The following is an 18,564-nucleotide window of genomic DNA, read 5'->3' on the forward strand; positions in this document are numbered from 1 at the left end:
CTAACATTTCAGCTTTCAAGTCAGAGGCAAACATAGACAGTAAGCTTCTAATTCTGCGTTGGTTAGTACCGATGCAAGCTTGCCCCACAAACGACCTGTCCATCAGACTCAACATAGCAGCCATCCAGTTATGTTGAACAGATAGTGACAACAACATTAAACAAAGTGAACTCAGGTAAACAAACACAAAATCATCTTTGTAAAATAAATACTTCAATAGAAGTGGTCTTCTTTTCATGCCTAGTTTAAAACAAAGCACTGTTATAAAGGGCAACGTCTAACAAATAAATTAAGTCAAATTAGCGTTAGGAAAAATCTGTACAAAAGAATCTGGAAGGTAATATACACAACCCTCAACATTTTACACACGCATGTGCAGAAGCACACATATTAGCTACATTGACTTTTTCTATCCCCTCATCAGAGCCATGAGAAAGCCTAGAGTCTCCCCTTACTCCAGGGGTTCCAGCTTCAGAAGACAGTGAAGGCTCACACTTCTTGGACACACAAGATGACAATGTGGGTAATTTCTCTGAGATGGATGGGGAGGTTACTAACTAAACCACAAATTAATGAAAACAAATAGCAGCACATATTATTGACCTACTTAAGTCTGTCTGTTTCTCTTGAAACTCTACTTCTTGGCAACTGATCCTTTTAGTATGCACAACTGGATGTAGTCACCTTTAGATTCACGGATTTGAATAAAATAATAATTAAATATACATAAAAACAAAATAAAAAAATCAATCCAGTTATACTTATTTTCCTGCCCCCTAATCGAGCCTCAAAAAAGAAAAAGCCTATCTGGTGCTGAAGAAAGAATTCAAATCAGCAGTTTGCAATGATAGGTTACAATAAAAACAGACAGGCATAAATCTCATCAATGACTTTCCCCTGAGGGAATTCTTTTACAACTACTGTATTGATGCTGGTTCTCTTTAGGAATATCTCCTCAAGCACTCGAAGGTTTGCTATAGAAAGAGGCTAGCCCAAGGCAGGTCCCAGGGATCTGGAGGAAGCTGTGAGGAGGGCGGGCAGCCTCTTCTCTACTCACCCAATTCTGCAGCATTTCCAGCACTTGTAGGAATGGTGTTCAAACAACTGGGCTGGCCAGGACTAGTCACTGCGGGTTCACCAGCCAGCAGCTTGGAGGTGAATTCTATGACTCTTCACATTTTCATAGATGTGTCTGAATGAGCAAATTCTATACTGCTATTTTCAAACTGTTTTCCTGCCTTGAAGAAATCTGCTTTGCATTTTAACAGGTGCCATACTAAAAGGTCTATTTTACAGATCCAAAGATACAACCAGGATATTTAAAATGCTCTCTGGGGTTGGTTTTGGAAAAGTGTTCAGAATGAAAATTTTGAACCCTATAGCAGCACTTTTTTTTGTTCCCTAAAAATATAAAGTAATGTGTTTATTTTACAGGAAACCAGACAGTCGAGGCAGAGAATGGTGACTGGTTCCACAGCACTTGGTTGTCCCTCTAGGATGGCACAGCAGGGCGTTCCATTCCAATGGGCCAGAGCACTGCAGGGGCCTCCAGAGACCAAGCAACCCCGGAGGCTGAGAAGTGACAGTGACAACATCTGAGGAAGTGGGTCTTGCATAACCCCCTCCTTCCAACTTCTTAGGAGAAGGTTCCAAGCACGTATCTGTGCACACAAATTCTACACAGGGCAAACACCTGAATCTGGTGTACTACAGACAGCTGGGCAAGCAGGTGTAAAAAGAAACGGAAACTGTATAGGGGAAATAAAGGAACTGCTGACTAATATAGTCCTTTTCATGCTACGTGGAATCATATCTGTTGGAAAAGAATGAGAGAGAGAACATAGGTGTTAGCAATCAGCACGCTCACTCCTCAGACTGTTGTTTCAGTCTAGACCTTTGGAACAGAGCTGTCCAATGCAAGTATGACTCGAGCCCTTATTTTATTTCTTGCCATATCTGCATTAAAAGGAAACACTAATCTCAATGATACGTTTATGTAATCCAGTATTAAAATCTGACTTCAGCATGTGTGTATGCAGCTATTTTTCACTGCAGTGTTGCCACTGAGGGACTTGCACATACTCCGCCCCAATGTGAGTGTCCGGAGGCTGGTGTCTGTTGCTGGCCATCAGTGCTTCTCAGCTGAGACTTGGCTAACATAGTGGATAACAGAGCTTCCTACATCCTCGATCTAAGTACTTTGTCCTGACACAGTCAGAGTATTCTCTCCCAAAAGTCAGTACATTCTGAATCCGTGTGCAATCAGGGTAGCACAAAGCACTTCCTGTCCTAAGGGACAATCAGACATTGCTCATTAACCAATACATACATCACCAGGCAGGTCAGGCATGGTCCTGACCCACGTATTCTACAGAGAGAGAACTGATTTGAAAGTGTTTCACACCAATGGAGTCATGAAGGTCTCAGTACAACATCCCTTTCCTGTTTACTTGGCCTCTCAGTAGAGGTCTGTCCAGCTGCCCTTGTGCAGGTCCCCAAGATGGGAGTCTTGGACCTGTTCTGACTGGAAACCAGCCCTGAGTGGTCTTCTGTTAACTCTTGTAAGCTTGACATTCAGAACATATCAAAAGAGTGAACCCCTGCCAGCATCGGGAGGGGACCTGACCCATCTGTAATCTACCCTGTGGATTTCTGGCAGAGGTCCTGGAACCCTCAGGCTGAAGAGGTGGGGCAGGAACCCCATGGACAGGTACAGCCTCATCCTTGGAAGCCAAAGGAAGTGGCACAACAGGAAACATGATGGAACCAAAGAAAAGTTATTCTGCTCCCCTGAGTTTGAACAAGACTCTATAACCTGACACACTGTACTTCCTGTTTATCTCCAGCCTTCTGTCAACCTGCGGGGTCTCACAGCCCGGCCACAATACTTTCTCCATGTTGTTTCTCTACAACTTCCTCATTCATAATAGTGTAAGCAGCACCACATATTTTATGAAAATAAACACAATATAAATTATACATGAATACAAAAGAGCAACCAGCAAGAGGAACCAGGCAGGTGAGGGAACAGTTCATGCTAAGAATAGCCATTCCTCTTGGACCCACACCAAATACACAGGAATCTCAGTTTGTGTCATTTCCCATGCTCACAACCTCTCCTGATTAAAGGGGACAGAAACAACCTTTGATGATAATCTTGTAATTTCTAGAAGTTACAGAGAGAGAAAACTGTTTATAGGAAGGACGAGTTTCACATTCGGCCTTTCTTGAGAGTCCACGCTTCCTGTTGAGTGCAGAATGACGTAGTCATTTACAATCCATGTTGCGTTGAAAACCAACAGGAAGGCTTTTGAACAGCCACACTGAGATCCTACTTCACCTAAGCGTTTGTTCCTCCAAACACAGCATCCCACCGGGCAGAAAGGATTGGTCTTCCTGTGCGCCCGGAGGCAGGGAGTGCTGGCTGCATACCTTACACTGAGATCATAGCCCACAGCAATAGCTACAGGCAACCTATGTTGACACAGCACACAAATGGAGGGGCCCAGCCTCAATAACTCCAGCAGACCATGAAGTGAGGAGATTTCCACTAGAAAGATGGTATTCAAGTCCCACACTGCCCTCAGGTACAAGTTCGAGCACGTTTGGGCTGACAGCTTGAAAGAAATGGGGGCCACAATGGAGGCTTACTTTAGTCACTTCAGGGGCAGTGAGAAAGAGGTGGATTGTGGCAGGCTGCTGATGAAAAAGCAGAAGCTGAAATAGGGTTCTTTCTTCACTATAATGAAGTGCCCCCACCCGCACCCCTTACTCCAATTTTTCAGATTGTTTTGGGTCAGCTAGAGTATCTCAAATCAAGCTTCCTACGACCTGGATGTACATTTCCTTTGATGATGCACCACAGAAAATGGAAGGAAATGTTGAAGGTAAGTTATTTCTCTCTACAACCCCCGCCCTTGTACCTCCCTGTTTTCACCCCAGGAGGCCTAGGAATCCTGAGAGCTTAACACCTGCTCCTGTGGACCTTCTCTCCAGGCCTGTAGAAAAGATGCTCACTCACCCAACAGGGGCAAGGGACTAGACCGAGACACCAGGCAGTGTACTAACGAGAGGCTCTGCCAACCTGAGGCCAGCATTTCAGAGTGGGAACGTGTGGCCAGATTTAGAAGGAAATAAAATCACCTTGCTTTAGAAGGGGCAGAGAAGGCTGAAGAAAGAAGCTAATTATATAAATAAGGGTTTTGCAATAAGTATTTAGACTCCAACCCTCATCTTTGGCTTTTGAAATTGCTTGCAGTAGATTTAAGCTTAATCCAAACAGTACATAGTTTTATCTTTCCCTTTGCCTTTCTGCAGCTCAATCCCCATTTATAAGAATTACCAGTTGCCTTTGCTTATCGAGGTGATGCAATCTGCCATGAAGGAACCATTCCGTTCCGCAGTTTTGACTTGGGGAACCGCATAACCCAGACTACTGAAGCAAGGTCTTCCTGGTGCCACCAAGTCTCCTTCTGAGTTCCGGGTGGTAGTCTCCAGGCCACCAGAACTACCCACCTTAGGACCCTCTGTCGTGGTCCCTGCAGGCCCACTTCTTTTCTTTAGACCCTTGCCTCACAAGTACTACAAGATTAGTACTCTAAAGGTCAAGTTTTTGCTAAGTTCTTGTCTGGGTTTCCTTTAATTCCTTATTATTATTATTTATTTATTTCTTACTGGACCCCTACATAAGGACCCTTGCATCCCTGTGCAATAGCCAAGAATTTTCTCTGAAGTGACAAGGATGGTGGCTCTCTTCACATACTCCAGCCAAGGCCATGCAAAGAAACAGATGCAGAAGCAGCTCAGAGAAGTAGCCGCTATCCATTAAAGCAGACAAAGAGGTCTTTGAAGATGTAAAGTAATGCCAATTAGCTAAGGGTTTTTAAAAAATTATTCTTCCCTTTAAAATGCCATTTATGCCTGGACTGTACATACCCACATAAAGACACATAACTAAATAAAAATAAATTGTTTATAAAGCAAAGGGCTAGAGATGGTTCAGTGGTTAAGACCACATAGTGTTCTTGCAGAAGACCAGAGATCAGTTCCAGCATCCACAAAAATCAGTCCACAAGCTTCTGTAATTCCAGCTCCAAGAGATTTAAATCTTCTTCCGGTCTCTGGAGGGATCTGTCCTCATGTGTACATTACCACACATAGACATACACAAAATTAAAAATAAAACTTTTTTTTAAAAAGTCACTTATGGTAATTTATTTAAATGAATCACTCATTTAATGTTTTAGTTTTAAAATGTTATATGACATTTTTGACAAATAGATACTAAAGCCTTGATGCCACCAATTCTCTTTAAGAATACACAGGGAACCTAAAGTCAAAACCTTAAGAGCTAGCACACAGAAGCTCCAGGTTCCTAGTGTCAGACACTCGTTAGTTTGGCCCTTCTCTTTGGAATACTTTGGATCCAGAAAAGGATCCCTGGCTAGGTGGTGTGAGCATGTACAGAGACAGCATGCACAGAAACAGGAGCAGAGGCTGCTTCTGCCAACAACCACTGACTCTCCTGTGGGCCTGCGAGGTAACTGGAAAGCCAGATGAAAACATGGCATCCAGGTCTTTTGTGCCTTTCTGCTTTCTTTTGGGTCCTCCACATACCTCTTCAGTTTGTCACATTAGCTACGCAGAGAGCTCTGTCTAACCTAGCTCATCCCCTTTCAAAGCTAAAGGCACAGTGCTGTCATTGTCCTAACGGAGTTTCAGGAAGAGGAAAACCCTCATGATAACTTTCTTACCCCCTAAATCCTACCGGCAGCACTGCATCCCTGAATTCCCTTTTTCTACATGAAGGCAATTATCCATGAGGGTCTTGATGGCTTTAATCTGAAATAGAAGTGACCATCTCCTGAGAAACACTGGCCCCACCAGCAATAAGGGCTCTGCAGATCTCCCTCCAGAAACACAACTGAGACAAATGATAACCAGACCACCCCTTAACCAGGACTACCCAATTCTGCATTCACCTCCTGCCTCTGGACCCATTTCTTCCTGTCTGTTAATGTAAAACTTATGCCAAGCACCCTGAGACAGACTTGGAGTGAATAAGACCTTATTTGTTCTCTTTCCTAATGTGGCAACACTGAATACATCTATCTCCGACTTTTACCATTATCGTCTCTTTGTCTGGTATACCGGGAATGTGGTCTAGCCTAGGTTCCCAGGGCTGCCAGTGGAACCTGTACTTTTACCCTAAAAATCCGCACTTTTTCTCCAGTTGTGAGACTTACAGATGCCTGGTCTAGGCCCACAGAACCTATACCTTAGGTTCACACTGACACCCTCGATCCTCAATGGATCTGTAAGTAGGTGTTGACCACACAGAGGCACAAAGACAAAGTGACTTGGCCAGAGGTTAAGAACCAGGCTCAGACCAAAGTGACCCAGGATCACCTCGTTGGGAATTTAGTCATTGTTTCTGCTTGTAGTGGGCTCCTTGAATGAATGAACGCTGTGATCGTCCAGCTATAATGGCTAGGGTTTTAGCACAGCAATATGAATGGAGGTTTAGAGGTGGGCTGTACCTGTCTGGAGGACCCCTGCATGCCATCAGTAAGACTCAGTGTCACAGTCTCAGGGGCTAAACTGACAGCCACATCTGATCCACCCTCCAGTGCAGTATGACCCTATTTCTGCTGAGAACAGAGAGCTGTGTGAGCATCTTGGGGATACACAAGATAATTTACTTATGACTGGGTATCACAACCAAGAAGGGGAGACAGTAAAGGGTCACCCTAACAATGGTACAGGACAAATGGGTGATTAAGACAAAAAGTCACAGATGAAAAGACAGTAAAGTCCGAGACACACAAGGCAGAGTGAGGGGGCAGCCTCTTGGAAAACTCAGCACACAGATGAAAACTTAAAAGGAAAGGCTTTGGTGTTGGAGTAGCCAAGTGCTTGGAGAGGAAATTCTATTCTGCCTGGTCGGAGGAAGGGAAGCGGTGGAGAAGTTGGGGGTTCTGAGGAGGTGGGAACTTCTTTTGATCAAAGGAAGACATGCCTATACCATAACTGGGCCAGAAGTTTATGGCTCCAGCTTCAAGCATGTGAAGATGATGAAGTGGGAGAGCACTTGGAGCTGAGGAGACATACAGGAGAGGCCTGTGTTAGAAATACTGACTCTCCCCCCTCTGCTGCACATCTGGAATCCCCCTTGCAAGAGCCCAGTTTACTGTGAGGAGCCTAGAAAGCAGTGTGTGCATTCCATGTCTATGGCTCCATCGGGGCTGGGTGAAGGTCTGTACTGGAGAAGAGGTGTTCCGTCCAGGCAGTCCAGCAGTCAGGATTTCAGGCTGAGTCACAGCTGACTACGGAGGCAGCAGACAGCAGGGAGTACAGGCAGGGCTTCAGTGTACATCGATTTCCATCCCTCTATCCAAGAATTTAAAGGTGCTATCTACACTAATAATTCAGAATTATTTATTTTATTCACATTAGAGATCCTGAGGAAGGGACCTAAACAGGACAGATACCCTTCAATGCTAATCCAGGGAACATCCTGTGGAGCAGAGAGAGAGGTTCACTGCGCATGCCTAGGCTCCTGGGTGGGGGGGGGGGCCAGGCTAACCAGGGGAGCCTGTCAGGCTGCGGAAGGGGCTGTCCAAGAGCTCTCCTATGTCTCAAAACACGAAAGCAGAGCAGGAAAAAAAAAAAGAAAAGAAAAAACCCACCTATTTGCTTAATTAAATATAAGTCCCAAGCACTAAATGAATCCCAGTAGAATACCACTATGGTTTCCAAAGCAGTACCAAACATTTTACCAATGGTCCCTTCCCCGTATACCTATAGCCTCACACTTGATTTTTCCCTGACCTTAACTGTCTCCACGCTAGCCACTCAGTAGGAAAGCGCATTCCAGACACAAGAAGAGGCATGGTGTGATTCTACCTAAAGGAGCGTGGCACCATGTCAAGGCCCATGCAAGCGAGGGCACATCAGAGGAGCAGCAATGGCACACGGTCACAAAGCACATTTCTGTTCATTTTCCATGAAAACTCAATTCATCTTCTATTAGATTATGATACGGTTAAGTGGTTTACATTTCTGACTTGTGGTTTTGTTTTAATATAATTTTAAAATTTGTTTTGACTTCACGGCTGTGTTAAATATGTAAGAACAGGGAATGTATATTATTTTGAATTTATAAATATTTAAGTATTATAATAAAATAAGTTCAACCAATGGTTGGGACCCCTGAGACTTGTATTTCTTAGAAATATTCTTTTACGTTTCATGTTTGAGAAAATGTAACAGTTAAATATAAGGGAAGTAAGGGAGATAAATAGATATCCTCTCTCTCTCTCTCTCTCTCTCTCTCTCTCTCTCTATATATATATATATATATATATATATATATATATATATATATATATATATGTAGATAAATATCACACATACGCGTGCGCGCACACACACACACACACACACACACCAGTGTGGGGGGCAGGGCACACACATCACAGACAAAAGTGCTGTTGAAGTCTAATAAATGAGGATTCAGCAATGCCCTCACAGCGCCATCTGGTGGATACATTCGAACAAATCCTCATTGGAGTTGCCAAAGCATTCTCAGGAAAAGGAGCTGTCTCCAGGGCCCTCAGAACCAGAGAGCTGGATAAATATTTACCTGGGTGTCTACACTCAGTGTGGAGCCTCAAACAAGCACTCCACGCTGCTTGAGAGGACCATTTCACACCTCTATTCTCAGGCCTACAACCCTTCCCTCCCTGCTGATAATCTATGCTTCTTACTTGCAAAAAAAGGGAGGCCCAGTACTGAGCAGTTTGACCTCTGCCTACCCCACCTACCTTCCTGCTGCACATGCATCTCTACCCCTGCCACCTTAGCTGAATAGATACCACCAGTTGATAATCAGCAACAATATCACCTGCTTTTTAAGAGAAAGGCATCTATCTCAACCTACATCCTCCACATCTCTGGTTTCCATCAAATGTAGCTCACAGCTGCTGGCTCACTCCTCACCATCACTACCACCAGCACCAACAGCACCAGCACCACCACCAGCACCACCAGCACCAACATCACCACCAGCACCACTCACCATATCCAGTTCCACACAAATTGCCTAAAGCTGCCCAAGCTCACCACCATCTGGCTTTCACCAACTACCCATTCTCTGTTTCCCTGTGACCTTACATCCTCCTACTCAGATCTTACCGTTATGTCACTTACTTTTCATGACTTACTTCTCAGATTTCAGGCTGGTCTACCTGTTCCCACCTTCCACTCCCCACCTACTCTGTAGTCTCTAAGACATCAGATTGCAAGCACCATCTGTGGGTCTTCACTCTCTAGGCCTCTGACTATGGCCTCTGTTGAGCTCCAGACTCCTGCCCATCTGTTGTGGAGCTGTTTCCTCCAAATTTAAAAGCTCTATTCTGAAGATTATGGAAGTAAGCAACCCACAAGTTTCAGGAAGTCCCTGAAACTGACCAGATATATAAGCATTCCTCCTACCCCAGCAATGTTAGATAAGTGGTAAGAACTACAAAGGAGATTCACTTTCAGTGAAGCAGCTGACTTTGAGCTACCTACAAGTCATGCAGAGAGGACCAGGGTCCCAGATAGAGTGGGCATTCAGTGAGGCAGTTGTCTGAGTCATCTTTGTTCTCGTAAGTAACTCTAATGAATCTCATTGGTTCACTGAGTTAGACTTTTGTGTAATCATTTATTTTGTCTGTCATCAGTTCCTCGTCTGGGATGAAAAGACATCAGTGTTGCATCTCCAGGAATGATATCATACAATATAAATAATAACTAATCAGGGATGGATAGAAAACAAACACGGGATGGGGAGGAGGGTTGCATGATCCCCACAATGGTATTAAGATTGATCTGTGGGAGGGTGGAATATCTGTGAGAGAAATTCTAATATGACTACCTCTCCCTATGTCTTATAGGATGGCATGCCCTCTTGCTGTAAGTAGTGGCTGTAATTTTTATGAGATTTGTGACTGGACATAAAACTAAGGCCAAACTGTCCTATAATAGATTCCCCACCTTGGTGGAGAATCCTAGAGTAGCCATCTTCCTCTGCTGGGTATGGGCAGCATGAATCCCTGATGAATAGGGTCTACCTTCTGACTATGGGATGCCTCCAAAGTGCTGATGGATTAAATAACGTGTTATGGTCTCTGAGGGTGACATGGGTGAGATGATTAACTGATCATGGCGTCAGTTGCTGGGCCCCTGCTATGAGTCAACAGGCATTCAGCTGTCTTCTTATGTAGAACTTGCTGGCTTAAAGGGGGCTAAAAACTGGAAAAGAACATGTAGTAATCGTTTGCCTCTATATTTACTCTATTTTAAATGAGATAGAGATATTGCCTTGCAACTGCTTATGGATGGGCACAAGAATGCAACACATTCTGTTGAAGAACACTTTGTGGGATCCACAAAGATGGAGCCCATGGAAGAAATCAGCTAATGAGGGAGAAGAGAGCAAGGTAACAGTGATAAGAAAACAAAAACCTCAAGTCTAACCATAAATATAGAGAAAGAGAAAATCCATGGTGCAACGTGTACATGGGGACCTTTGAAATGGCCCATGCAGCCAGGTGGTAGTGATGCATGCCTTTAATCCCAGCACCCCAGAGGCAGAGGCAGGTGGATCTCTGAATTTGAGGTCATCCTGGTCTACAGAGTAGGTTCCAGGACAGTCACAGCTCCACAAAGAAACCCATGCAAGACCATGGTAACCAGGAAGTATCTGTCTCTCAGCTTCTTGACCTGGGAAAGATTTCTACACGGGCCGTAAGAAGGGCCTGTCATGGCCTGGCCTGCGAGGCTGTGGGGCATGAGTGCAGATGGGGTCAATCCGAGTGCTGTGAAGCACTGAAGAGGCTAAGTGTTTCCTGAGACAAAAGCTGGGAACCAGAATTGTCAACTTGAGGGAAACGAATGTCTGAAGGACTGGCCGATAGAAACCATTAGAACTCAAGGTTTTCACCAGGTGAGGTCCTCATGAATATGAGGGACCAGAAGATGATAAAAGAACAGGTGTTAGTCACTGAGAGGATCAGCTTGGGAGAGACAGTGTTGATGCCTGGCTCACCGGGCCTGGTGGGCCTATTTACCCAAAATTACAAAAGAGTCTGACTCATTGGAGACCCCGGGAAGAGCAGGGGGCTTGGGTGGCTTTGCTGAGCACCAATGTGACCTTTATGATGTAAGAGAGGCTCTGAGATCAGAACACCACCAACACGTAAACTGGTTTCATAAAACACAACAGCAAAGTCAACAGAGATGATGAAAAAATAGGCAAAATGGAGGTGATCTTCAGGGGCCAGCAATGGTAGCAAGATTTGTGTTAGCCAATGTTGTGCTGCTAGGCTTCTAAAAGCCTTTAAAGTCTGACCAGTAGTTCACAAAGGTCATAAGTGATAAAAATAACATAGATGACAAAGACTAACCTGGGGTGAGCAGAGTATGCGATATTAATGTGCTAAGGTGCAGACTACTTACCTAGTCCAGACTGGTGAAAAGGCACGCCACGGACCACAGTGCCATGCTGCAGCCTACTGAGCCCAGGGGCCGGTTCCAGCAGCTGGCACAGAGTGCAACCCTTTGGACTAAGCCCTAAGTTGGCCGCATCAACAACAGCACAGGTAAAGAGATGAACAGCAGCCCTGTGACAGCGGAGTGTGACACCAGATGTCTCGAGGGTAATGTTTACAGATTACAGAGGGCTAAAGGGATAGTGTCCCCCTCCACACCACTATACCTAACACTGCGGTGTTCGTTTGCTTCTTTATTATTTAAGACAGTTTCTCTGTGAAAGTGCCCTGGCTGTCCTAGAACTCAGTTTGTAGACCAATCTGGCATCAAACTTACAGAGATCTGCCTGCCTCTGCCTCCTAAGTGCTGGGATTGAAAATATGTACCAGCACGCCTAGCTTCTAACATTGCACTTCTGAAGAAATCATGTATAAATGTGATGAGATCTTTTCGTGCTGTATTAGATCTTGTTAGGGTTCCTTTTCTAGTATGCCCTTATGCTCAAGACCACTGGCACTACTTGAAATGGATGCCAATGGTCCTTTCAGAGGCTCTGCCCACTCTCCGTAAAAAGGTTTCATTATAGAACGCCAACTCTAGAGTGTCTTACAGAGCTATAAAAGCATGTGGGAGAACAGCTACGGGAGCTGTTTGGCTTACATGACGGCATCCTGCACGAGCAGGAGACAACACTCCTAGAAGCCAAAATACTGTTACATAATCACAGTGAAAAATTTCAGTCCCAGCAGAGGGCTAACACTCTAGGAGTTGTCTGCTACAGAGAATTCCACCTCCCCATCCGGCAAAATAGCAAAAGGCCATTGCCACGGCTGTTGCCTCCATGCCAGAACTAAATGACTAAATGCTGAGACTTGACTGGCAAACAGGGTGCATGCATTGATTACAAAATAGAAAAATCGGATCGGGACTGAAGTGGAGGCTTCCCCCCTTGCTGGCTGGCTTTCATGATGCTGCAAGGTGCCACACAGGCTGCTGGGGGGAGAGTCGTCACCAACAGTCCTTCTGGACCCTGTATGCTACACCATCAAAATGCCAAGCAAGATGTGACTACAGGTACAATAGCGGCACGGATGGCTTGGGGTATGACCAAGTGCTTTCCAACTAGATTTAAACCCTAACTCTATAGGGGAGAATTCACTTCTGGTGCTGTAAGAGACAAGGAAAATCTGAGGCTGGGTATGTCCACAGGCCCCAGTGGAAAATAGCTGCCATGCTTTTATTAAAGATATATGATGTGGCTGTCAAACTGCCCTCTAAATATCTGTGCCTGTGGGTCACTGTTGCTCTCAGAAGTTGGTCATAGAGGGAAACTTCCTTTCGCAGTTGATGGCACACTACAGAAACTCAAAATCTCTGGTGAAGCTCGTAAGGACAACATACTGTTGCTGTGGTATAGTAGCTTAATGCTTGGCCTTAGATAGACATCTAGGTAACCCCCTCAGAGGTTCAGGGTCATCACAGAAAAGAGAACAGAAAGAATTGTTAAGAGCCAGAGGAAGCCATGGAATGTTATATAGCAATTTCCTCTGAATTCCATCCTTGCAGGAAGCTGATTAACATTTAGTATGTGAACAATTCACAAATCTCAAGAAGTCCCTGAAATTTACCAGTTACACAGAAAGCACCCAGCTATGGGAACTGGGTGGATAAAGTATGCTTAAGGGGCTTCAATTTCAGCTCAAGTCATCATAAACCACTTTGCAACTCACTGAGTACAAAATGAATTTTTACAGTTGTTTCTCTCAAGGCTCTGAAACTCTCTTCAGTTCTGATTTTTGTTCTCCTTGAGAAAGGCTTTCTGTATCTCAGGCTAGTCTGGAACTCAATATATAGTTAACGATGTGAGGATGACCATGAATTGCTGATATTCCTGGTTCTATATCCCAAATACTTGGATTAAAGGTTTGGAGCACTGTACCATGTTTGTCAGAGAAGTTGTGACTTTTCAGTCTTCAATATAAGAGGTCATATCAGTGTCAATCAACCTTTGGTTGTACACACCTTACACAAAATGTGAGTTTTAAATCTACTGTGGTAGCTCACACCTGTGATTCTAACACTGAGGAGGCTCAGGCAGGAAGACTGCTGTGTGTTCAAGGCAAGTCTAGGCTACATAGAGAGTTCCAGGTCAATCTGGACTTACTGGTTTGGTAGAGTTTTACTGAATTCCATGAGGAAGGCGCCTACTCAATACATAGTCTGGAATTCCTGGTCCAGTGATTTTACTAAGGAGTTGCTGGAAGGTCAGAACTCACAGTGTGCTTTCATCAAATGACAACCTACACACTGCATGTTGCCCAGACTGCTAAGTATCCACCCCACCATCTGTCTTTATTCTCCTAAAACATGAGTCTTGTTGCAGTCTAACTCCTCTCCCCTAGCTTACACTTGGTAAGCTCTTGTTCCTCAGTTGGTAATAGCATTTGGATACAGTGTGAACTATTAGAAGGTGAGGCCCTTGACATCTCCCCCCGCCCCCACCAGCTCTTCTTCCTGCCGACTTCTCTGCTTCCTGGTCCTACATGATGTACAGAGCTCCTGTCTCCAGGAACTAAGCTGTTTCTACCACCTTCCTTTCTGTGACACTGAATCTTCTAAAACCAGGAGTCAGACATGATCTTTCCTTGATTAGGGTATGGCTGTAGGTATATGCTCACAACGATATAACTTCCCTTTGGAGCATCAATGTACTCAGATAAAGCTGCTTTTTCTAGTCTCCTATGTGGCCATGCTCGGATCCAGTCATGGAGATGTAGACATCAGTTTTTCATGGGTACTCTGAGGGAGGCTACTGTGGCCAGGAGAGCTGCCTTGGTCTTGCCCTGGCTTCTTCTTGGGATACAACTCCTGGAAAGAAGGTCCAGCAGAAGTCATTCTGGAGACCATGAACTGACCCCGAGGAAAGGAGCACCCACAAAGGATAGTCTAACAGTCTGAGTTTCTGTGTTCTCTGTGGACCTTACTATTCCCAGCCCTTACACTTCCTTCCCATGAGAAACAAACTAATTGTATATGAGCCCCGGTTACTATAGAGAAGCAGGTATTACATTTTTGCTGGATATCAAAACCACTGGCCATTCTTGGTAAAAACAGAGAGGCCCAGGTAGGCCCCACCACACTAGTAGCCTGGCCTGTTGTTCAAGGCGCTACCTTTACCTACCTAAGCTGGTACCTTTATTACTGTTGTGTTGTACTGAACCCAGGTCCCATACATGCTAAGTGCACACCCCACCCCTGTTCTCTGCCTCCAGCCCCCATAAGAATTTCAGGCCTTGTTTTCTTTTTGCTAAACTACCCTAAATAACTACCTTTTAGATTTTGTCCTTGGTCCTGACAACGTGTAATAAAAAAAAAAAATCAGTAATATCCAATTTGATTTTATTTTGGACTGGAAGCACAGTTTGGACAAGAATGGGTGGCTTACTGGCAAACTCATTTGAGATACGGTGATACTCTCGGTGTGTTGCCCCAGTACAGATTGCCTAGCCCTGCCTCCAGTTCCCACTCATCTGACCAGACCTTGGCTAATTCTATGCTGTTTATGTAAAGCTATGGACGTACCCTTCCTGAGGCTTTCAGCTGGGCCTTAGCAATGCTGTCACTGTTTGAGGGCACTGGACCACTCACTTCATATGCCAATTCAAAGAGCACTGGATAAATCCAGGTAATCTTCAGTTGTTCTCCATCACCCAGGCATCCCTTGATAGATGCTCCGCTGCTCTGTCAGCTAGCCTCCCTAATGAGGGCTCAGAGGCCAGGAGTCACTTCGTGACCATCCCTTCCCATCCACATACTCCAAGTGTGAGGTATTCTCAACCTAGTTTTTGAGCCCTCTACTGTCCACTGCCAGCCCGACTGGGAGTCTCTTTCTCTATTCAGTTACTAAGGACAGGCTTAACTTTTCCTCTTCCTCTTCCAAAAGCATATCACCTTTCTCTTTTATTGCCAGAGCAATGTTGAGCATCTGAGTTGCAGGAACTGGGGTAGACCGCTGTCTCAAAGAAAAAGTGGTCTAGCCCCACTTGAATATAAACCACACATTCTTCAAAACCTCACTCATCGAGGCTCACAATAAGGATAAAAACATGACTGTTGCCTAATCTTTGTAGTCCGGAGACTTAAAGCCACCACCTACTTCTGTCTTGCTTTATAAATACAAGTTGCAGAGGGAAGTCCCACAGACCAAACCCCAGATGAAGCACTCATCAACCTGAGAGGTGATTAGGCCAGGCCTGGCTCAGAGTTGTATCAACCCCCGGGACCCTTGGCTAGAGGATCCCTTTGGCTGTATGTTCTGGCAAAGCTAGGCCCAGATTTCTCTTACCTGGATCCCAGGCCTCTTCCTGGGACACAGCTGAACTTATCTCTATTAGAGAATATGGCTGAAGGTGGGGGGGGTCGTGGGGGATGTGTTTCAGAGTGGCAAGAGGGCTATAAGCCCTGAGGCTGCTGTGAAGAGAAAATACCCCAGGCTGCAGGACTCACACTGCATTTATTTCTGGTAGTGAGTAGAGTTTGAAGAGCCACCTCCTCCTCCTCGGACTGCATGAACAGCTGTTGGAGATGATGCTGGATAATGTCCTGGGCGGATGGGCTTGGCTACATCCCAGAGAAAGGAGAGAGAAGAACATCATTGGTGACAACCAGTCATGCGTTTATCAACATTGCACTGTTTACCAACCGCCAGACCTTCCTGGGAACAGCAGGTCTGGCCTCTGAGAAATAAACTAAGGGCACCCACATAATTCAGGGAACAGAGAGAACTTATATATTACTTATATATTTTTTCTTTTTAAAAACAAAAGATTCTTTTTTCTTTAATAATTTATTTGTATTTCATGTACACTGGTGTTTTGCCTTCATGTGTGTCTGGCCAAGGGTGTCAGATCCCCTAGAACAGGAGTTACAGACAGTTGCAAGCTGCCATGTAGTTGCTGGGAATTGAACCTGGGTCCTCTGGAAAAACAGCCAGTAATCTTAATTGCTGAGCCATCTCTCCAGCTTCTAGTCATTCTATTTTTTAAGGGTGAAAATTTTAAATGAATTAATGAATGAATGAATGAATGAATAAATAAATAAATAAATAAATAAATAAATATTAGAAGCAAAGGACTTTGGTTTTTACCTGCAGTAAATCCAAAGTTCCCTATAGATTTCACAATAATTCTACCTGTGATGAGCTTTCTAGAAAAAGAGGCCACAATTTTCAGTAGACTCTCAAAGGGTAAGAAACCAAATAAATTCAATATATCGCTAATCTAAGGGATCTTTAATGTGGGAACACAAAGGTGCTTTAGCTTGGCACCTATGACGGAACAGCCACCGTCACCATTTGTGTCTGAGCAGTGTCCAACTCCATAGGCCTTGCGGCTTGAACTCCAGGTTACCATTCAGCTTGCAACAACACTATTCAGTGCTGCCAGCCTAGCTCTTTGCAGTTATTTTTAAACCAGAGGATTTCCCTGAGGCAGACAGATGGTATTCTTCATGGTTATATATTCATATATTATACTATTTCCAAGAGTGCGCCTCTGTTTACAGCCAAAAGTTCCAGCACAGCTGGTTTCTGAGGCTTAGCACACAATTCTGAAGAACACGCTATGCTCAGGAGGACAGTGATGTCTGCATCTCATGCTTTCCCAGGATGAACACCAGCTTGCCAGGAAGACCAAGTCCCATTGGCTCTATCCTATCCTTTCAGATGAGTGAAATCCCAAATAAGGTCACTGTAGCTCCCATCCTTTGGCACACACATACCGATCTGAGCCGAATGTGCCCTCCTGGCCATGTTCTTGGCTCGCACAGCCTCCTTGATGCGATCCACTTCCTGCTGGTAGCGCTTCCGGTCCCTCATGGCGTTCTCCTTGGCCTCTTTCAGTGCACTCTCCAAAGCCTTGACACGCTCTGCAGTAGCACGGAGCCTCTTCTCCAGCTTGGGGAGTTCACAACGCAAATCCGCATTGTCCCGGACCAGCTGCAGCAGAGAGGCAAAGAAGCCAGTTTTGAGCAAGGCTGTGCTACTCTCTGGCGGGACAAGGACATGGAAGAGAGACAACCCTGATCCGAACCTCCGAGGTTGCCTTTGATGGTCCATGTAACCCCAACTCACAGGAGCAGTAATGAGGGGATACATAAAAGTAGAAGCCATGTCCAGCCACAGGGTAGGTTTATTCTGGGACAGGACAAGCTTTCTCTTTTTGTTTGAATATGTTTGGGAAGGAAAGAGTCTGTGAGGAATTTATTACTATAGGATATACTTGTGAGCTGAGAAATTCCAAGTCTGTAAATGGGCACACTCCAGAGTCCTCTGCGCACCTTGCAGACCATGGTCTGTACTGGCATTGGGTTGAAACTCAGCTCTGTGACATATCCAGAGGCTCGCAGGAGACAGGAGGGGACTGTTCTTTTTACTGAGGACCCTAGGAAATGGTAGGCTCCAGTCCTATTATTCCTGCCATCTGACTTGGTGAAAGGAGCTGAGTCACTCTGAGTCTTGGGTGCTGCATACACAAAACAAAAGAGACAGTCACTTAGAAACTGCTCCCACTAAACAGTATTGACGCTTCACTTGAACTTTGTGGTAGCTCGTTCTCATCGTCAACACAACCCTATTTGGAATCACATACAAGGTGACATTAAGGGGCTCTCTGAGGACATTTTCCAGATGGAGAAGAGCCACCACGAGTGTGAACAAAGTCATCCCAGAGGCTGGGGGGTCCCAGGTTAAAGAAAAAGGGAAAAGAAGAAAGCTGGATGAACACCAGTGTTCATCATCTCGGCTTCCTGATAGACCTAAATGTGAATAAACCCCTTCCAGCACAGTCACAAGCCAGTTTCCACCATGCTTTTCTTGTTTTAAGAGACTCTACCCTCAAGCCATGGCCTCAAGCCTTCCTCCCTTGACCTCTTTTTTGTCAGGTATTTGGCCAAAGAAATGAAAACAGTTACAAATACAGAAGAGTGGACCCAGAGTGGGAAGGCACCTCTGTAAGAAGCCTTCTGGACCTT

The 18,564-nt window shown here is 44.9% G+C and overlaps 1 protein-coding gene across 1 annotated transcript in view; it reads right to left on the bottom strand.

The window, feature by feature from the left end:
- Positions 1–1,719: 1,719 nt before the first annotated feature.
- Positions 1,720–18,564, bottom strand: part of Kif5c (kinesin family member 5C) — a 153,369-nt gene continuing 136,524 nt past the window's right edge. The window contains exons 24-26 of the mRNA XM_028769180.1: positions 17,314–17,530; positions 16,042–16,155; positions 1,720–1,813 (exon numbers count right to left, since the gene is read on the bottom strand). Of these exons, the coding sequence (XP_028625013.1) occupies positions 16,049–16,155; positions 17,314–17,530 (324 nt within the window). The 3' untranslated portion in view covers positions 1,720–1,813; positions 16,042–16,048. The remainder of the gene's footprint in view (positions 1,814–16,041; positions 16,156–17,313; positions 17,531–18,564) is intronic.

Source organism: Grammomys surdaster, unplaced genomic scaffold (genome assembly GCF_004785775.1).
Source record: "Grammomys surdaster isolate TR1022 unplaced genomic scaffold, NIH_TR_1.0 191, whole genome shotgun sequence".
Taxonomy (NCBI): Eukaryota; Metazoa; Chordata; class Mammalia; order Rodentia; family Muridae; genus Grammomys; species Grammomys surdaster.